Raw genomic sequence first — 22121 nt, forward strand, 5'->3', positions numbered from 1 at the left:
AGTCACATATTATTTTATGGTGCTAAATACAATTTGGTATTTTCAGGAAGTCATTATTAGCATAGTTATACACTCAAGTTTTTTAAATTAAATCAAGAGCAATTATGCCTATAACTAAAAAGACATATTTGCAGAACTTAACACATTTTGTGTGTTTGTGAGAATAAATGTGAGAATGTGAGAACATTCCTCAAAAAGTTGTGAGAAATGTAATCTCAAAAAATGTAATTATAAAAGTTCTCAGGATTGAGAAAAACAAAAATGAAAAAAGACTAGATTCTTGAGAAGATACAATTATATATTGCTTACTGCCTCAAAAAATAATGCTGTTACTGTTAACAGAGATAGAAGTGATAGGTATAAAAATTGTGGCCTGCTAGCATTATGACGTGGTCTTTCTGTTTTGATATTTTTCCTGAAACTCAGCTTCAGCTTTACTGATTTTCAGGTATTTCAAATGCTTAATGGGAAAGTTCTAGGTTCTAATTGTTTTAAAGATTAATAAGTAGGTAATTTCAGATTTAGTTGGAAGCAGGATTGTGCAGAAGTTGGCTTTTGTTTTCAAATGTTAACTGGTTTGTGACGTTTTATCCTTTCAAAAGATTAATACCTGAAAGGTAAATGATGATTTGTAACCTGTGAATGGTCTTCATGTTTTTTAATTGTTTGAGTATGCCATATGACTATCACATAGTGAGAAGTTGAACTCTGCCCTCCAGTCGCTGTGGTTTTCTAGTTGTTGGGTTGTTTTTGTTTTCATTTTTGAGATTGCTGTTTTGATTTGCTATGGACTTTATAAATGTTTTCTTAAGGAGAGAAAAAATTCCTCTCAGCAAGACTCTTTGTTTGAAATACCGGGTAAGGAGTTGAAGTGTAAAGTAAAAACGCAAATTCTCCCCCACTCGCTGTCATGAGAGAGTATACGTAACTCTGAATAACATAGTAAGGTTTGTCTTTGAAACTCACCTTATCTGCCTACGTGAGCAAGTGAATATAAATTAAGTGTGTTGTTGCCAATTTTTCCTGTATTATCATTTCCGCACCTTGGTGTCTGTCATGTGGTCATTGAGATGTCATGGAAATTTATTGTTCCTTTTGAGGCGGTGATATTTTCTTATTATCAGATGTTTTTTAGCTTGATACAAAGCTGTGTATAAATTCAACCTCTGTTAACTTTATGATGCCTTCTTACATGTAATAAGAGGACCTGTTCTGGGATGGGAGGTTATGTTCTCATTAATATATTTGTTGGGAAAGTGCAGCATGGTGGAAAAGCAGAGGGCCTGACTTGTCCAGAGTCCATAAGTTAACTCAGCAACACCTGAGTGTCATAAAACTAAGCTGGGAAGAGGGGGGTGTGGGGATAAAATAAATTAGATAAGAAAAATGGAATAAAGGAAAAAAATAGTGGTAGAACAGTATAAGGTGAAGACAGACACAGGTAAACGCTGGCTGCAAATTTGGCTCTAAGTGTCCTAGTAGCTGACTCAAAAGCGAATATATGAGAAATTGCTTCCAAATTATGAAGCATTACTCAAATGTTCATTAGTATTAATTGTACGATGAAAACTTCAAACAGAGTTAAAACTCTAGGAGTTTAAGGTTTCGCAGTCCTGAGCTTAAGTCTGTGCTCTCAAAATTTTCTGTAAACATTTGAATATGCTATAAATATCAGATTTTGGTTTTGCGCCCCAGAACACTTTTTTTTTTTTTTTTTTTAAATTTGCTGGTGGTTTAAGCCTAGTAAGATTTAAGTTAATGTTACTAACGCAAATTATTTTTTCCCCTAAATAACTTCCGGGGTGAATCCAGCTTGAGAAGTATAGCTTTGTAAGTGTTTTAAATGGAAGGGTTTTCTCAACCACAAACTACATTGTAGCCTACTTCCCTAAAATACATCTTAGTAGAAGAGAAAAAAGACTTTTGTATTAGAATAGTGAGTAAAATATAGGAAAGCCTCTTTGTCATGAAATTAAATGTATAATTTTCTTCATCATTAAAAGTCAAGATTTTCCTTGTCACAAGGCACAATCATTTGTTTCAGAATCATATTACAATGTTGTAAATATCATAAAAGTTAAATGCGGTCATCTCACCTAATAAGTTATATTTAATTACTAAAAATCCCTTCATATTTAACAGCGAGGCTGAAAAAAAATAGTACAATCTTCATATATACTAAAAGAACACGTTTCTATTAATAATTTCAGAGATCCTGAAAGTTTTCACCATAGAAACTTGAAATATATATATTTGAGCATTAACTTAAAACTAACCTATCAATGCCTATGCAAATATGCTGTTCTCAAAATGAAAATTTAAAGCACCTACGAGGAGGAGTAAAAATGCGTTAAGTATGTTTTGCCTTCTCCAAATATTAAACCGCTAATAACCACTTCTCATAAAAATCCCTGAATATATAGTATATTTTTATGGCTTCGAGAATTTTTCCTTCCTTTTAATTACGATAGTGGTGCTGAATTCAGGACATATGGATATTTACACAGTCTATAAACAGTGCTCAGAAGAATGCAGTTCCAAGGTTATCTCTACTATATGGCATAAGTGTTCTGTTTTCCAGTTATTTACTGATCGACTCGCACATAACATTCTTGGTTGTGACAACAGAGCCTGTAAATTGTCAGTCTCATTCGCAAGCTTAAATTTATCTTCCCGTAGGCTTTCTACCAGGTCACCATGCCAGGCTGTGGCTCGTTGGGGGTTGTGCTTCGGTTCGTTGAGTGATGCGGGTTTAAGGGGTGACGTTGATGGGGCTCTAACTGGGAGCTCGCGGGTCCCCTCGGTCTGGAGCGCGGGCAGTCTGTCCGAGCTGGATAGGGAGGCAGCATGCAGCTGTGTCTTCCAGAGCTTTGGGATTAAGTCTTTGAAAACTGGAAGACACCGTTCCTCAGGTGTGCGCAGGCATTTAGAAATCTGCTGGGCGGATCATCATGGTCGTGGCCTTGAGGGAGTAGCCGGACCCTTTCCAGTAGTACCACTTAATACCATTGAATTTATTTGTGTTCTGCCTCTGTGGGTAGTACATTCCGTTCAGGTTGGAAGGACCACAGGCATCAAACCACCAGCCTGTGAAAGTGAAACACAGAAGGAATTAGGAGCCAGGTGGCCCTATCTCACCGCAGAGTTACAAATCCTGGCTAATCCGCGAGTCACGTCGTGCTCATTTTAAGCAGGTGTGTGTGGGCCTTCTTGAGAGTGGAGGGGGCCGCCCTGGCAGGTGGCAGTGTGGTTTTCCACCTCTACACTGGCGGAACCGTAGCCCCTGGGGCACATGTTTTTATGCGCTTTCTTACTCCTCTTTCCCTGTGCTGTGGGAAAGGGCCAGTCACCCACAGACACGACTAGGAGACCCACGGGACAGTTGGAAGTGTGGAAAAGTCAGAGCCCGAAGAATCGATGGGTGGCTCTCATCGGCCCAGGAGCACCTTCCATCCAGTGCCAGCAACACGGTGGACCAGGCTGCTTCAGGCTCCCCTCCGCCTAACAAAGAAAGTCTTTTGGGGACTTCCCTTGGTGCAGTGGTTAAGAACCCCCCCTGCCAATGCAGGGGACACGGGTTCAAGCCCTGGTCCGGGAATATCCCACATGCCGCGGAGGAACTAAGCCCGTGCGCCACAACTACTGAGCCTGCGCTCTAGAGCCCGCGAGCCACAACTACTGAGCCCGTGCGCCACAACTACTGAGCCTGTGCTCTAGAGCCCGCAAGCCACAACTGCTGGAGCCCGTGAGCCACAACTACTGGAGCCCACGTGCCTAGAGCCCGTGCTCCGCAACAAGAGAAGCCACCGCAATGAGAAGCCCGCGCACCGCAACTAGAGAAAGCCCACGCGCAGCAACGAAGACCCAACACAACCAAAAATCCATTAATAAATAAATTTATTAAATAAAAAAAAAGTCTTTTTGTTTCAAACGTAACCCCAAATTTTAAGTACTCAGTGGAGCTAGATAAAAAGGAAACCTTTAAGTCCCAGAGACAGAAAGGAAATGTAAAGCTATAGTGGTGTGTGCACTAAGGTAAAGTGGGGACCTGGGAGGCCACTGCATGGCACAGCGGCGGGGCAGTGGGCATCCGCACCTACATCTGAAGGACTAGGCTTGGGCTTTTAATACCCTTACCTAGAGGCCCGGGGTTTGGGACGGGAAGGAATGACCTCAGTCTACAAGCATTAATCCAGATAAATCTTTGAAAGATAGTGTTGGAAGGACACATACAGTATGATGCCATTTATATAAATTTCTAAAGTACAGAAAAAAATAACTATTATTGATCTCTCCATACCTAGTAAAAGAAAGAAATAATGTGAACGTTACAGGTATTGGTAGGGCATGTTTTATTTCTTTAAAAAGGATTCTGATGCAGTTATTGTATTATTTATACACTGGAATGTGATCACCAGTTATTACATCCAAGTGCCTAAGTTTTTTCCTGATAGTAACAGCTCCATGACTTGAGTTGATTCAGATTAATGTTGATTTGATAAGACATTTGTGTGTGAGACTCATAAACCTTCAAAATATTCAAGAATATTGCAGATTTATAGATCCGTCCATTCCGGAGCCTGTTGTCTGACTCAACTATAGAATTTACTGTCTAGGCAAAAATCTAGCTGGTCATTAGGCTGGTTTATCTGTGGTCCAGACCACGGCTTGGAATCTGACCTCTACAGTCGGGACCGCTCTGCTGTCTCTCTTGGGCTGCGTTTCTTCTCCCCAATCTCCTTTCCACTTCCACTCTCAGCCCTAAATCTTGATCTGAGTAAGTAAATATGTTGTTTCCTTGGTTATTAATGCACTGATACTCTCTTGAGTAGCTCTTGACATTCGGGTGGTCTGAAAACCGCCACCCTCTGCGTGGACAGCTGGGCTCAGTGTGGGAATGACAGGCAGGAAGAAGGATTCGGCGCGCTCCCTCCCCTCCCCCCTCCCCCCTCCCCCCCTCTCCCCCCACCCTCCCCCGGCTGGCTTCAGAAAGGATTACTGTGGTGGGATGGGAGAGACAGGCAGCTTTTACACGATCAGCGTAATAGCTTTCTCTGGTCGAAATAATTACTGAAGTAAGTATGGCTAATAGGGAAGACCTAAGTCACCAACATATATTTATACATGAAATATATTCTCTAAGGAACCATAGGACTGATTTTCTTAATGGAGCCTAATTCTCTCAGTATCATTTTAAAGACTTGAAAATTACTGAGTTTCAAATTATTTTTGTAAATAAATCCTTCCTTTTGTCCGTAAATGATTCTTAACTGCAGTACAAACACATGACAAGTTTAGACCCTTTACTTGTTTATGCAGTACCTCGTATTTATAAGATACATTGACTGCAGCTCTTTCCTCTGGTTTTCCTGGGTGAGTAATGAATGAATTTTTGGTGATACAATTCATGGTCTCTACAAATTAAACCCTGCCAATTTCCTGTTTGCCTCTGCATTTAGTCTACACTGTTGGCAGAATTTTTGTTGCTGATTTCAACCTTTCAATGTTTTTAAGAACTAACTCCACAGCATTTGCCCGACTTTTTTCCTGGTCTCAATCACAATTAACTGGTTTTGGTTATTCCACGTTTAAACTTTTAGGAATCAGAAGAATACGTTTTCTAACAGTTGGTTCCTGTCACTAAACTCTGAAACGTTTCTGAAAACTCATCTGGCCATTAAGTGACTGTTATATCACATTTTCTTATGGGTATGTTTTCTGTTTGTTTGTTTGTTTTTTGTTTTTAAGAGGTTTAACATGAAAGATAGAAGGCAAGAAGAGCCTGAAGATAAAGGCCTTAAACTGGACAATCAGTCATTCTAATTTGATGCACAGAAAAGGAGCTTGGTTAATTAGTTTCTGTGCATTATTAGTATTTGCTGTATATTAATGAAATACTTTAAAAAAAAAAGACAACTGAAAAATCCTTGTTTGAACAATAAATTATTAATTGGAAACATTTCTATACTAATGAATCTATATCACTGTTTTGGTAGCCATTTTTCATTTTTAACCTTTTTAATAAAGCAGAATGGAATTAAACCATCGTGCCAACATCTGATACTCAGCACAAACCCCAGAGAGCTTGCTGAGTATCACATGGCCCCTCTCCTTGCCAGGGGTAGGTCCTGAGGAGACACAGTTGGCCTGCTGACAATTCTAGCTCAATATCACATTCGTGTGTAAAACTCAACAGTCTGAAAAAGCGAAAAACCAATCTCCCTGTATTGAGCAAGTAAGTCTATTTATGAAATTTGGACATTGTCACCAATCACAGGTTGAAGTCCAAAGAGGCAACCTTTCCCTCTATGAAATCCTTCCTTGCCAGTACAAATAGGAAGAGAGAAAAGTCTTCCCACCTCCTGTGAGCATTTGTGAACATTTGCAAATACATTTGTCGTTGTCTGCGTCCTTTGTGCTAAAATCATTTCCTGGTTGGCTTATGCTGCTTATTTTGCCGGCTGTCCCCGTGAGTCCTTTAAGGTGAATCCTGTAAGCATGTAAAGAAAAAAAAAAAAAAAAAAAGGCAAAACATAATTGGCTTGGGTGGTTGATTTATCATAGTGGAAAGTTTTTTACAATGAAGAATTTCATTCTACAGAAACACGTGCTATGCTGGTTAGTGCACTAATGCATACTCCGGACAAAATGTTTTTGCGCTGGTATAAACAGGAACCAACTTATCATCAAATCCTTAGGCAAAGAGGAATGTTTTCATGAAGCCTTCAACGCATATCACTTGCACAAGCGTCAGCGGGGACTTCGGGGCCCTGTAATTTATTTTCCTGCTGCTTTTAGGTAAACAAAAGAGGGGGAAACACATCGTGATGGGACCCTCTTTGCACGTCTCCAGGAGTCGTCCGTATGCTGTAGAAGTGAGAACCCAGGATGACTGGTGGCTGTGGGGAGGGCAGCAGGCAACAAGGGACGGCCACTGAATGTGGAGCAGAAATCTAGTGAACTGCGTGGAAAACAAACCCTTGTGGCTGCTTTGCCTTGTTTCTGAATAGTATCATAATAAACCTGCCAGACACTGAGAAAGGATAAGCGTCCTATTAAGTTAGACCCTAGATGATAGCCCAGGCTTTTAGAAGATTGCAGAAATCTGGCTCGCCCCAGCAATGTGCCTGCCAAGGAGGAGGGGAGAAGGGCAGGGGCAGGTCTGTGAGCCCGACTCCAGGAAAGCCCCAGGCAGACAGGCTCCGGAGCTCGGAGCAGGGTCCAGGGGATGCGGGTGCCTGTGTCGAACTCCACGTCACAGTGTGGCACTTGGAGTGTGGAGACCTGGGGCGTGGGGGTCTCCCCGTCCCAGGGACCCTCCTGCTGTACTTTAAGCCCCGCCGACGCCGCTCATCTTGGTAACACCTGCTCACATTTGCTAACAGCTATCTGGGAGGGAATAGAATCTCCTGGAATTCAGGTTGGAACAGAAGGTGGAGCCGAGAGGAAAGGTTCTCCAGGGGCGTGTCTCTAACCCGCCCGTGCCACTCGCTCTCCCGGGCTGGTGCACGGAATGCCCAGACCAGCCCCGAGAGGCAGGCGTCACCCCCCCCCCCTTACATGTAAGGTCGCTGAGGTTCGGTTCGGAGGCGGGAGCTCGTCCACAGTCACGCGCTGTAAGTGGTGGAGCTGGGACTGACAGCAGCTGGGACTGCACCCCGGTGAGGCCTCACACTGGTGCACCCCTTCACAGGGGCGCTTGGTTATCGAGGAGGCAGTTGTGCAAAGGGGGGCACGGGGGCATATCCAATGAGTTCCATAAAGCGTTGGTCCTGAGTAACGTTTGTGTTGGTAACTCAGATTTTTAATTGTTTGTAGTACTGTAGCTCTGGAAGCCTCATCACAGGCATTGACCGAGTTTCTGAATTTCAGGGTTATCCTCATGCTTCAGAAATGACCCTGGGCCCTAGCTCAGCCTCTGCATACCTGCTGCGAGGCGTTCCTGTAAGTTCTCCTCACCATTGGGATTTTGAAACACTTTAATTTCTGTCCAGGCCCTTCTCATTAATCGTAGGTAGGACTGAGATGAACTACTCCCCGTGCTTTTCCTCCTTTGAACTCTCCTGTCTCCTTTGAAAGTCTCAGTTCTAGTGGAACGCATTAAATTTCCCCAAAGCAAAAGAAGGGAGAATACTATGTTTTACGAGTCTCTATGAGAAAAGTTGTATCTTTTTAGATCCTTCGGCTGTGTGGCCCATTGTTTTATTTTTGTTTTATTTTTATTTTGTGGCTGCGTTGGGTCTTCGTTGCTGCACGTGGGCTTTCTCTAGTTGCGCTGAGCGGCGGCTACTCTTGGTTGCACTGCGTGGGCTTCTCATTGTGGTGGCTTCTCTTGTTGTGGAGCACGGGCTCTAGGCACGCGGGCTTCAGTAGTTGCAGCATGCAGGCTCAGTGGTTGTGGCACGCGGGCTCTAGGGAGCGCGAGTTTCAGTAGTTGTGGCTCGTGGGCTCTAGAGCACAGTCTCAGTAGTTGTGGCGCACGGGCTTAGTTGCTCTGCGGCACGTGGGATCTTCCCAGACCAGGGATCGAACACGTGTCCCCTGCCTTGGCAGGCGGATTCTTAACCACTGCACCGTCAGGGGAGTCTGGCCCATTGTTTTCAAGTTGCCTTCTTGTAAAATTTGATTATTAAGAATAGCCACGTTCTTGAAATTACTTTAAATTGGTACCCATTGCTTTTATATCACAGTGGAGTGAAGGGAGAGGTAATGCCAACGTTTAATAATTAAATCTCGGTGTTTGTATAGAATTGCCAGAATGTTTGTGAAAAGTGACCAATTCTTAAGGTCTAATATACAAATAGTTTTTAGTTTTAGTAAAAATAATCATACTCTATTGATGCATTTATCCCTTCGTATAACGTGTATTTTTTCAGTTTTCCTACATTTGGGAAAAAATTCCTTTAGTGAAAAACAACTTAGCTGCTACATGCAACTGGCATTCTGAAACATCTGTAGTTATTGTAAGTTTTAGTCACATCCCAGTTTTCTTATCACATTGACATGTTTTATTAGGATAATAATTTTTTCAGTGTAGTATCTGTTTTATACTGCCAAGTAAATTAAACTGAGCTTTAAACAACTGTGTGCTTTTTAAAATGGCATATCCAAAAATTGATTGCGCTTCTAAAGGAAATATCTGTTAAGAAGCATCACAGTTTAAAATATTTTTATAATGTCAGCATACAAGGGTAATGACCCATATTGTAAAATCTTCTTATATAAACAGTCTAATCCTTAATTTTCGTGTTTTTTTGTTTTTTTTTTTTTTTAGTTCCTGTGTTGTAGATTCCTAACTGTTGCCAGTTGAAAAAATATTTAGCTTGGAGGTCAAACAATGACCAACCACTCATGTCTAAAAATTCATTGAAGTTTTGATCTGTGGAGTCAACTCTGGGCTGCAGTGAGGCCCCAACACCTATCTCTTCATTCAGCTGAGCTCCTGTCGGCCCTGGACAGCCGGCTCTTTCTGTAACGAGAGCTGATGGGCTGTTCCACTGACTTCTTAAAAGTCGTGTCGAAGCTTGTCGTACGTTATCTGTTTTCAAAACATGCTTCTGAATTTCGGTCCACTGTTTATAAAGCAGGACACTGGACATCGTGCAGTTCTCAGGTGGCTCTCAGTCAGCTGGCTTTCAGCCCGTTTTTCCATGCTGTCCATTGCGAGCCTCCCCAAGGAAGCCAGCTCAAGGACTTCGAAATCCTGGGTTTTTCCCAAACTACTCAGATCTTGGAATTTCTGTCGAGCAGAGGGTCTGAGTCGGGCATCAGTGGGATTTAGACGGGGCGGCAGGCCAGTTGATGCCTGTCTCCTGTGACGTTCCTATGGAACTTGGCTTGTTTACTTCTGACTTCAGAGTTGGTGTTTCATAACGTGTGCTCCGTGATCACCAAAACCCCCAAACACCACCAGTCCAAGCTCTCTAGACTCCCTCAGGGTGTGTTGGTGCCTGAACCCTTGTGTTGTGCCTTCTCAGACCAATTCCCGTGTGGCCACCGGGCACCCCATCGCCCTGCTCTGTCCCACCGTCGACACGCATTTCTGAGCCCCTCTCCCTGTAAAGCACAGATGCACGTGCCTACTGCCCTTGCCTGGCACAACAGGTTGTAAAGATCCCTTTGCTCTGTCTCCACTCTCTGGGTGTTTTAGAGCCAAAGAGTAAATTCCCAGTCAAAATTGCCCGTGCTTTTCTTGGAACATTCAAGATTAGCTGTGTCCAGTGGGTGGGAGGAGGTAGGTAAATACTGAGGCAGTGCTGTGAATCAGCTGGTCTTCCTATAGCAGAGGGCAGAGGGTCTTGCTACCTACTGCCCACCTAATCCTTCCTCTTTTGAACTTGGCAACTCATCCTGACTTTGGGATGGAACATAACATTTGAATGTGTTTAAACTTCAAAAAGATAGATTTAACTTTGAAAACCTTCTGGAAGAAAACAATATAGTCATGGGTATACATCTGTTGTGATATTGGCATGACATTTTGTAATAGGGATACAACATTCACCTATTCTACAGATAGTTGTTAAAGGCCCATTATCTGCCGGGCAGGGTTCATCTGTGCCCTGAGGATACACAGCAAACACAACAGGCAAAATTCTGTCCTCATGAAGCCTTCCTTATATTGTTGAAATTAAAGTTAGAATGTTGAAACTAGAGAAACTTACCTAAAGGCAGCAAAGAACTCTAAGAAACAAGATGTTTTTCCGCCTATGAGTAATTTAGATTCTGGTTAATGCAATGGGGTTCTGACTTTCTGGAGTCAGCAAATCCTTTAACTTTTTTCAGTGATATATCATTTCCTTACCTGTAATTGAGTTCTTCGCTTGAGAGATAGAAATGGTCGTACAACGAGTAAGCCTCATTCCCTTCCCAGTCTTTCAGGTGTATTTTAAGCACGTAGCGTTTCTGATTAGTCACTTGTGAAACAAACTCATTTCCCAGCCAGTGTTCGCCTGAAGGGTTCCCAAATCCCTGAAATCCAAGTTGTAAAATTCACTTACTTCATTTATTTTTTCTTCATGTATTTGAAATCAATAGTCCATCAATTTGACACGGAATAACCATTCAATATTCAACAGAAATCCCTTCCCGTACCGTGAAACTTTGGGGTCTTCCATATAAGAAAGATTTTTAAAAGGTCAGTTTTAGGAAACTAAGCTGTTACCAGAAGGAAATTAGTATTGGAATAATTAGAACGACTTGGGGAACCACCAATATCATAAACAGCTCAGTTTATAGACGTGTGAAACACTATGAAACGGTTTACCAAGAAATGCTGAGCCCACCGTTAAAAATAAGCCTAACTTTCGCATGCCTTTGTTTTGATATATAGTTTACATCACATTGGCAGGACCATTCTTTAACAGGGAGACTGAAACACCAGTTAAAAAGAACCCTTTGGTTAAAAAAAATGGTCAAAAGTCATTGGTTGGTTTTAGATTTGTGGTAAAGTTCCTGCACATTCTCAAAGTTAGTTTTCGCAAAGAAAGTTATTTTCAGCTGGTTTAAAGAGTATTCATACCACTTTATATTCTTTCCAAGTCCTCTGAAAATCAACACTGCCATCTTCACGTCGCTGAATAACTGTCCACCCACCTCCAGCTGTTTCCATGTCACAGTAAGCCTGCAAACAGGAACGCACAATTACTGCCTGGGAAACGTCCATGACTTGGGTCTTTGTCTTAAATAACAGAAACGAGATGAACGGAGATACTTATAATAAGACCAGGGCTGATGGGGTTCTCTGGGGTAAATCTTTGTGGTCTTCCAAGAGGCAGAGGATTTTAAAGAAATTGAAAACCATGAATTTAAAATGATGGTGAGAAATAAACAGTAATATAACATGATGTGTCGATGAAACTAGGACCTTGTCATCATCTGTTCTAGGCTAAAGACCCACCCCGATAGCTGACCCTGAGATCACTGTTCCTTAGAGATTTGTTGGGAACAGGACATGTTGGCAGATTGCCCCAAACCTCTCATCTCCAGCCTGTAGAAATCCATCGCCTCGTGTTCACAGCCCTGAAAACCTTTATGATGGTTGCCAGTCCCGACTGACTCTCCAGAGAGTGGTGTAAAAGGGAAACTCTTGCATTGTGGGGTTTCCAAGACTCCTGTGATGCCGTGGGGCTGTTTGGCTTCCTCCATGTGTGGGATCAAAGTCAGGTTTCCTGGTTCATCCCTCAAAACAAGGGATGGGTACACGGGGGCTTCCGTGTACCCAATGTGTGTGTGTGACCTGAGGGGGCCTGGCAGCTCCACCCCACAGACCCTGACTTCATGCTTCTCTGCACTTTGCTCACTGCCCCTGTTATTTCTCTTCCCAGCTCTTTTGATTTCTGCTTTTAAACGGGCTTGGTGGGTTCAAACTTTGTTCACTACACAGGATTCTTTCTTGGGCTAAGAGCATGCATGCTCAATTTCAACTCAGCTGGAGTTTTATTACGAAATTAAAAACCCCTGAAAATAAGATTACACAAATAGTTTTAAATAATGAGATTATAGTAGAACGAAGGAGTTTTCCAAAAAGTTAAGATGTATTTCCTTACAGGTTACAAGGTAGTAAATGTGAAAGTTAAGGTTCAAAAACAATTAGAAATAGTCTTCCTTTGTTGTCTTCCATGGTCTTTGGGGGGAATAATGGAGATAATTTTGGCAGAGTAAGTTTACACGTCAAATCTACTGCATTTGTGAGCCGAAATCCTGGAGAATGGGGGCTAAAGGAGAACCCAGAATGCACCTAGACCTGCCCTTTCATTGTAAGCGCTCGTTGGCCATCCTGTTTCCAGTGGAACCAAGAGCAGCAGCTGGAACCCAGCACTGGTTCTCCTGTTGCGCTCTCTCCACCTCCATTCCAGACTCTCTCCAGGATGGACACTTGGCCCATCATCACTTTCCCAATGATCCTCATGTTTCGAAACATGTGTTCCATGAAAGAAAATTATATTTATCAAGAATAAAATGATTTCCCCATTTTAAATTAATCAGCCATATGAAATTGATCTGCTTAATATAACCCCTTATTATCTCTCTGTGTTGCCGTGATTATTATTATTATTAATTATCGTTGTTATCATTGCTATGCATCACTCTGTTCCAAGCACCAGGCTAGGTACTTTCCGTATGTTATCTGTAATCTCACGGCAACTCTGCTGTGATGCTATCATTCTGCATGTTTGAAAGGAGAAAAGATTTGGTAAAGTTAGGTTAATTTGATCAGAGTCATTCAGCTATTAGGTGGCATATAGGATTTGAATAAGGTCTCTTTAATTTCCTAATTCTGCGATGTGTTTTATACTCCCCCACGCTTCCGAAAACAGAGGAACCTGACTCTTTTGTTAATAGGTCAGAAGTCCCTCCATGCAGCTCCAAGTTGAAATCAGTTCATGAATAATACTGTCTCTCGCTCGCCTCTGGTCCACAAGATGGTCAGTACTGTTCACTTCTGTCAACGTGTCTAGTAAACTAGCTGAATAAGCTCCATTGATCTGAGCAGTCCTGCGCACACACGGTAACTCCCCTGTATCCTAAAAGGCGTGCTAGGGGGTAAAAGGACTGCACACTGTCCTCAGTGAGCCTGTCCTCATTCTAATACTTGCTTCTTCAATGTCAAAATCACTCTGATGAAGTCGCTGATATTTAAATCAGAGAACAAGTCCATCTTGTTGTGGAAATCAGTGGAGACCAAGAGCTGGGGTCTGAGCCATAGTATCCTCTAACCCCATTAGGGACAACGACGGGATCATGAGAACGTTTTCTTAATATTACTTTGTCCGGCTTAAGAAAAAGAACAGAGCGTTTATAAAAACTGAAGTATTATGGTTAGTTGGCTCGTGAGGCTTCCAGAGGAAGATAGTGTTCAAGTAGAGTTCTACACGTAGCCAGAAGGTACAGATGAAAATGATGAAGCAGATTATATCAGGGTCGGAAAAGCATAAGTCCTCGGATAATGCCCATGACCTCACTGCTCAGTTACAGCAAACCTGAGGGCGGTTAATACTTTTGATGAGCACACCATGGTGTGGTCCAGGGACCTGATACCTCGCTCTAAAGCTTGATTTCTTTCAGCAAATAGCGCTTGATTGAAATGTTATGCTTCGGCTCTGAGGCCATGGTGAATGCGTGATTAAAGATCAACATTAGGAGTCGGGTATCCTGGGCAATTTAGGGAAGGAAACTGTTATGTCTCCAACAAGCAAAAACGTAATGCTAATGCTTCTGATAAATGCCATCTTGCAATGTCTATCTTGTACAAAAACCTAATGAATTCTTCAAAAATGAAGTTGAAATGATATTTAGGCCTCTTTGGGAAAGATCTGCGCAGAGATCTGTTGAACGTTCTTTCCTTGAGTTAGAGGAAGCAGGCCAAGCTCGGGTGCCCTGGCCCACGGAGAGGTCCTCGGGTCCTTGGTGCTCGGGTGTTGCATGGATGGCACGCGCCGAGCCCTGTCCTGGGTGTTCATCTCCGTCACCACCCCGAAACCGCCCTCTAGGACAGGGGGCACCGCGTCGCGTCGCAGGTCAGGAGGCGGAAGCCTCACGCAGGTGCAGTGACGTGCTGAGAGGCACACACTGGCAGAGTCAGAACTTAAACCCAAATCTATCGGACTTCCTCAGATTGAATTATGGAGTCTGAAGTCTGGAAGGGAATCCAGAGGTAACTCATCTGGACCACATATTTTAGAGATGGAAAAATTGAGGCTGCAAAGATTGTTGTTCCCGGCTGTGTCAATGAGTTGTTTTCACTGCGTATGTGTAAAAGGCGTATATAAATCCTAATGTTTCCAGCCGTGGCCTGACACCACATGACCCCAGAGCTGTATATCTTCTTCTCCCGGCAGTGAGGCCTTTGGAGTTGCTACGGCGAGCTGGGGCAGGGACACGCACTAAGGCAGGAAGCGTTACACAGCAGTAGGAAGCTGATGGTCCCTCTGGGTCTGCATCGGGGAGCATTCCCACTTTACTCTCCATCCTCCTCCTCCTCATGTCACTCCTGTCCCCTTACCTCCAGACCAAGAACAGACCAACATCTGGTGGCAGACAATAGCATACAGAGAGCTGCCATGAGAACCAGATAGCAGAGGGGACTGAAGGGCTTAGTATAGAGTCTGCTCATTACTTGTTCATCTGCAGCAGAATATTTGGGTTTTTTTTCTCCCCCCAGTACACTGCTTTTAGGGTGCTAGGGACATTAACTGATTTTCAAGGTTGATTTAAAGCAGCATGAATGAATTAGAAAGCTTTCTTTGGAAAGTCTTATCGTGAATAATAGCACAAGAATATTGTGCTATTATTCAAGATAAATCGAATATTTATCTTTTAAATTCAAAATCAAGTGTATGTTACTATTTGAAGTTCGATGTCTTTAAGCCCTTGTTTGTATTTTTAAAGTGTTTTTCTTTATTACAATGTTAAATACTGAGGATAGCCCTGAGTTCAAAGAGATGATACTTTCAGGAGCCTTTAAAATTTCCATTTTGATACAGCGTCAAGTGCCTTTTCTGTAAGTGTTTCTGTTCATTCAATGTGTAGCTGCTTTTACAGTTAGACGTAAACATATTTATAGGCATTTAACATATACAGTCATCCCAGAGTTATATAACACTTCACACTGATTCTCATGTAATGTTGTTTTACCTTATCAAAGCCACATTGAAATATTCCCCGGGGAAGTGACTTTTTTTTTTTTTCTCATCTAAAGCTTAACATCTCCCAAAGCAAGTTCAGGAGGCATGCTCCCTGAGAAATCCAGAATATCCAAGAAAAACCGAGCTAAGCTGTACACTAGCTTCTCCTGATGGTAAATTCTAATTCTAGGTTCACTTTTGAGCTTCCACCTTGAAGGAAACTCCAGGTACTTGGGAAGAAAACGACCTGCTCTCATTGATGGTGTGATTTAAGTCTTCCAGCCCATCAGATGGGGTAAGAATGGCCCACCCAGGGAAGCCTTGAGCCCCCTGCAGGAAGTCCAAAGGGTCAGAACTGTCTCCATAACCATGTCCTTGGCCTTTGGGGCTGTGACAGCATTTGCACTGATGGTACAAAAGCACTAGAGGGTGAAACTGCCATCGCCCTAGAATGAACTAAGGAAACAGTGCAAACCATGCCGGAGTCACTCTGTTCCTCAGTCACACACTTGCAGTTTGGGGGGAAAAAGCCAATTTCACTTCAGGATGTCTCTGACAAAGCAGTACAAAGTATTAATTTTATTAAACCTCTACTGCTGCGGGCACGTCTTTTTATATTCTGTTTGATGAAATGGAAATGAGTATAAATCACTTCTGCACATCAAGGTGCCATGGCTGTCTCAAAGAGAAATTTTGTGTGTGACTGTGTTAGTTGCAAGTTGAACAAGCCTTTTGTTTTTTGGATGGAATACCATTGCTGCTTGAAATAACGATTGAAACATAAACTATGGGTATTCAAACTCTGGTATTTTGGAAGACATTTTCTTTAAAGTTAATGATGCGAGTCTGACACCTCAAGGCAAACAGCTGACACTCTGCATGACTACGCCAAATGCAAGGAGAAAATAAGTAGATTATCTTATATATTAGGTAGACACATATAATAAGATGGATATTTCTACATTGTTCATACGCATCGTCAGTGTCTGTGCCCAGTGGCTGGACTCGGAGCCCTTGGTGAGACCTTTACGTGGGTCAGTGTTTCTTGCTTTGCTCTGAGTGGAGCTGGGATGCATCCGGGGTATGTGAACTATGTCTGCAGTTGCTCCACTTCTAAAACGACTTGCTTCAAGCCAGGGAGGTGAAAATGGGAGACAATGCCTTACCTTGATCTCCTCCGTGGAGTTAGGGAACGTCAGCGTGTAGATGCCACTGGTGGTCAGTCCTGATTTGAAAGCTTCCGCGCAATCTCTGAAGATGATTTGTTCTTCCTTAGCAATGAGGGAGTGCTTAGCTGCTTTTTAAAAATAGGAAAGCTTTTAAAAGGAGTTCATGGAAAGATAAAAGTATGTTATTTCGAGATGCACTCATTTGCTAAGTTTTATTACGTTTGAATTCTTACAGTAAGTAAAAGGGAGATGCTAGTACTTTAGCCTTTCAAAAGTTATTCTTTCAGCCTGTTTCATGTTAACTCTCAAAGATTGTTACCAATAATCTATACTTCCTTCTTCTTCTCATCAACTATGTAATGCAAGTACTTCACAATCAGCCTTAATAAACTATTACTTTTTAAAAACTCTTCCATCTCGAGTAGAATCAGATAAAGTTATTACAGAAGAATAAAAAAGAATGTACCTAAAAACAGTGTTGTCTCTACAGTGGCTGCATCCATAGCCCATTAGCCACATCCTATCTAGGCAGTGGTGTGGGTGGTTTTCCTTTCTTTTTGTGTCTCTGAGGCCAACTCTTTATACGTTTCTTTAGACCGTTGGGTGAAGACATTTAGTATTCTTTGGATTTTTAGCAACCGTCTCATAATAGCTTGCGTTAAAGAGGAACCTAACATTTATTTATCTGCGTCTTCCTTTTAAGTCTAAAAAGTCTAGGACTATGAAATTCTTTCCAATTTTTATCCTGCTCTCAACGTTTAGACTTCCCAATCCCTTTTTTGCCACATTGAAAAAGTGTTTGCGTGTATGTATTCTTGCAGGTATGTGTTTGTACGTCATTCTAGAGACGGACAAAAGCCTAGGTGTCTGGACCAGGTGGCGTGGGCAGGCATCACAGGTGGGGGCTCCCGTCTGCACACGAGCCGGAAGCACACGGGGTAGACGAAGCCTGTTCTGCTGCTCTTTCTCCTGTGCTCATTCGTTCTGCCAGGATCTGAGCTGCGTGATTTTCTCTACTTTGGCTCATCCAGGCTAATACCTCACACTGTCTTGGTCCCACCAGACATCAGATAATTGTCTCTTCCTTTTCTCTGAATGTGAAAAAATATATGATTTTTTTTTAAATTATAAGAGAGTGAAACTCTAGTTGGAAGGCATACGCTGCAAACTGGCCACCTGGTGTGAAACCTGCCACTTAGCACAAGGTTGTGCTACTGTTTTTGTTTGTTTGCTTCCTTGTTTAAGAAGAAACCTTATTTAAATGTTTCTGTAATTAAAGTGGGGATAACTGTATGAGTCAAGGAAAATGTGAGAACATATTTCTTATGGAGGTGAAGAGGGTCTCTACATGAATCATATGTAAAGTGCATCTGTGTCAAAAGAATACAGTTGAAAGGACACTATGAAACAGACCATAGTAAGAACTAGGCCCAATGTTTAAGAAAAAAAAAAAACTTAAAAATACCACACAGGTTGTGTATCATGTCTCTAATTAATGACTGAAGATGCATCCCTTCTTCCCTCTAATATCGAAGAGAAGTTGAAAGGTCAAACAGGAATAAGGAAGGCAAGATGTAGTTAAGGATGTGGTGAGAGAAGGAAACTGGCATTTCTTGGGTACCAATCTTATGCCAGTTACTGCAAGTACCAATATTATCTCATTTAATCTTCACAACAACCCTACGGGCCTAGGATTGTTTCTCCCTCTTAAAAAATAAAAAAAATGTCCACTATGGTTTAGTAACTTACCCAGCCCCAAACATCTAGTTAGCAATGGAACTAACTAAAAGTAGACTCTCTGAGCCCATGAACAAAAGTATGTTTGGGTTGGTTTGCCTCATAATAATTAGTATAAATATATATTCCCCTTCCCCTCTTCCTCCTTTTTAATCGATTCCATATTGAGACCCTATAAAGCATTCATATGAAATATGTAAGAGAAATGTGCTTTTTCTTGAAGATGAGAGTTTTTTTTAAAATTTTGAAAGATTCGTCGACTACTGGCAGATAAAACTGAAGAAAAACTTATATGTAAACTTTACTTACAGTTTGATGTCGATATCATAGTCAGTAAATTATGCACTGTCTCCATCAGATCATGTTGCTGCTTTTGCAGAACTGAGTTATTCACCGTGGCCGTCACCAATTGTTTTTCTAGTTCTTCAATGATGGAATTTTGCTTGGATACTAACACCTGGAGCTGATCTTTCTCTTCTTTGATTGACCGAAGTTGGACTATGTGCTTGTCTTCCATATCTAGAACTTTCTTTTCCAGGAAACTTGTAAAGGGAAATAATTGGTAGTTAGTGAAGGGTTCTCTGATCACCATCAAAGCCAAGTGCTTTGTAAACAGCTAATCAGTTTCATAATCCTTATACAATCGTTTATATTTATTGAATTTCTGCTTCTCCAAGGCACTCTGTTAAGATGTTAAAGGAGTTGTAAAGTGACAAGATGTTGCCACAGCCCTGAAGAAGCTCTCAAACTTGCTGAGATCAGATAGAGGACATAGATATGACATGAGGAGAAAGTACCCCAGTGAAAATGTAAGGTTCATAGCTAGAAGTTACCGCATGCAGTGCATTTGAAGACCATGGTTCCGCTGAAGAGGAATGTGGACAAGGACAAGGAACCCTTGGTTTGGGGACACCTGTGGGTCAGTGGGGGGAGCCCCGGGCTGAGGACCTTGCCTCTGCACGTGACCCCCTGGGTTACCTGGGGCAGGCCATCCCCTCCTTGGATCGCAGGTGTATACCTATCTAAGGGAAAGTCCACCTCCAGAAATAAATCTCTATCCATAGTGAAGGCATTAGATTAGATGATGCTCTCTGAGACCCCTTCTAGTTCAAATAATCCATGGGTCTGTTGTTCCTTTTTGGGGGCAGTAACATTTCCTGAACCTTTAACCCTGGAAACAACATTACTCAGCCAAGGGACAAACTACCCATTACAGGTCTTACCTATGAGCATTAACAATCAGTATTAATAATTATTATTATTAGAAATCAGTTGCAGTTCTTAAATTTATCCCAGTCCAATAGTCATTGTAAACCAGTGTGTGACAATAAGTATACTGTCAAAGTACCAAGTCAAGAAATAATCCGTTACCGTGATGCAGACATTTGCTTTCGACTTTGATCAGGTTCTCCATATCCATTTTTTCAACTATTATTTCTTAATATTTTTACTGATATCAGCTAACTTACTTTTTTTAACTTGTGTATCACTTTCATTGATTTAAAAACCAAGATGACTTACCATAAGCAGAAGGTAACCTAAAAATAAATGCATAATTTTTTTCTTTTCTACCTAAAATCATTTCTAGGACCATCAGCGTACAGGCAATAGGATATGCTCCTACAATGCTTCACCTAGACAATTAACATAAAATGTACGGACATTTTAAAATCACTAATCTATACTGCCTTCAAAGTGATGTTGCTGAAATTTGTTATCCAGCCAATCTTTTGTTGTCTTTAATATTCTACGAAGAGGCATAAAAGAAAGGTGTGATGATCACACGGTCCACAGTGTGAATGAGAGTATGAATACTCTGGGATGGATATTAAAAAAAAAAAATTTGTTTCTTTCTCCCAAACCTCTACCAGTATAATCCAGAGGTCAATCACATCCTGATCTAAAAGATTTAATCTTACGATTAAGTACGAGCAGGTACTGAAGAGTTAAGCCCAGCACCGGGTCATCCCAGACCAGGCTGGTCGTGAGCAGCACCATGTATCATTGCATTTAAGGCTGTAAGGCGTCTCAGAGATCAGATTTTAGAGCAACATTTTGCAAAACGCACATCTGGACCTGTTACTGGCTTGTGCAGTCAATTTAGTGGGTTGCAATAAGCTTTTCTTTTTTTTCTTTTAATAAAAGGACATTAAATAAACGGGATAAAACAGATGAGAATAGAGCATAAACTCATAGCAAGAACTTTGCACAGCGCAGCAAATGCCATGGTCAGTGTTGACGGGTGATGGGAGGAGGGTGGGGCAGGGTGGAGAATGCCTGCATTGCCTGACACTTTGCTTATTAGCATCTTATTTGAATTTCTGATACAGGATGATCAATTTGATCATCACCATAACAGTTGGACTTAGGTACAGCTTAACTTTATATTAACATAATTCACGGTCTGTTGAGAAATGTGGGGAAATATCCTTGTTGGTGGAAACATCAAGGCTGAATCATGTTTCTTTTATGAGTTTTTTTTTTTTTTTTAATTATTTATTTATTTTTATGGCTGTGTTGGGTCTTCGTTTCTGTGCGAGGGCTTTCTCTAGTTGTGGCACATGGGGGCCACTCTTCATTCATCGCAGTGCGCAGGCCTTTCATTATCGCGGCCTCTCTTGTTGCGGAACACAGGCTCCAGACGTGCAGGCTCAGTAATCGTGGCTCACGGGCCTAGTTGCTCCGCGGCATGTGGGATCTTCCCAGACCAGGGCTCGAACCCGCATCCCCTGCATTGGCAGGCAGATTCTCAACCACTGCGCCACTAGGGAAGCCTCCCTTTTATGAGTATTTATTGCCTCTCTTCAGAAGGGGACAGTGTCAATGACAACATTTTTCAATAACAATAATCATATAACAATATCACAATTTAACTGAACTGGTACAAGTAGCCCCTAAATCAATCACTTATTTTAGAAGAAAAAACAAAAAAGGATGACAAGATGAAAAAGGCATAGTAATTTTCAACTTCAGCTGGTGAATCAGAAAGTGTTATAGTGGCAATTTTCAGAAAAATGTTGACTCTAATAAGTACTTTGACTTCATTGGAAACTGTTCCACGAAGAAGGCAATTGTACATTGGGGGAATTACTGAAGATAATTTAAAATGTGGTTTGTCAAACGTGCAACACATTCACATATTTTTGTAATGATGTTCCTGCAGATGAAATCTTAGGCTAGTCAAAATTTAAGGCACCTGAAAACAGCACGCCAAACTCACTGAAAGAGGTAGAATCATCAACACAATTTTCTTATTTTTATTTACTTACAGTTGTTGATGAAAAAAACATTATTATTGCCATTTCATTTCATATTTGTGACAAAAGACGGCGTGATTTCTGCAGCTGCTAAAATGATTATTCTTCCTGCAGGTATAGATTTGGATTTGTTACATATGGTTTTTATAAGTCAGCTGATAAAAGCTATGCCTTTCAGTGTCTGCACTATGGCAGGTCATTCAGAAACAGTTCTTATGCAACTCCAGTCTGAGTTAGATGTTTGCTGTCTAAGCTGTGGTGCTCTGGTGCTGCAAGTCATGTAGGATTTTAGTCTGTTAGAGATGTTTATTCGACAAGGTAGTTTTACGGAG

At 41.7% G+C, this 22121-nt stretch overlaps 2 protein-coding genes across 16 annotated transcripts in view; one reads left to right on the forward strand and one right to left on the reverse strand.

Moving 5' to 3' along the window:
• The window catches only part of MCPH1 (microcephalin 1), a 348745-nt gene that overhangs the window by 102061 nt on the left and 224563 nt on the right, over positions 1–22121 (forward strand). Inside the window, exon 12 of one of the 13 annotated variants that reach the window (XM_082444091.1) lies at positions 3341–4929. The exons of 11 other annotated variants lie outside the window; for them this stretch is intronic. In XM_082444091.1, coding sequence (XP_082300217.1) covers positions 3341–3659 — 319 coding nt within the window. In that variant the 3' untranslated portion in view covers positions 3660–4929. Of the gene's footprint in view, positions 1–3340; positions 4930–22121 lie in introns of those variants that run through there. One more of the 13 variants, XM_082444093.1, reaches the window with a different exon arrangement.
• ANGPT2 (angiopoietin 2) overlaps positions 4–22121 on the reverse strand; it is a 57030-nt gene continuing 34912 nt past the window's right edge. The window contains exons 4-9 of one of the 3 annotated variants that reach the window (XM_082444103.1): positions 18842–19074; positions 16793–16923; positions 11522–11623; positions 10805–10971; positions 6360–6490; positions 4–3087 (exon numbers count right to left, since the gene is read on the reverse strand). In XM_082444103.1, the coding sequence (XP_082300229.1) occupies positions 2927–3087; positions 6360–6490; positions 10805–10971; positions 11522–11623; positions 16793–16923; positions 18842–19074 (925 nt within the window). In that variant the 3' untranslated portion in view covers positions 4–2926. The remainder of the gene's footprint in view (positions 3088–6359; positions 6491–10804; positions 10972–11521; positions 11624–16792; positions 16924–18841; positions 19075–22121) is intronic. The other 2 variants (XM_082444104.1, XM_082444105.1) reach the window with 2 other exon arrangements.

This window comes from Balaenoptera physalus (assembly GCF_965194825.1).
Source record: "Balaenoptera physalus genome assembly, chromosome: 21".
NCBI classification, from domain to species: Eukaryota; Metazoa; Chordata; class Mammalia; order Artiodactyla; family Balaenopteridae; genus Balaenoptera; species Balaenoptera physalus.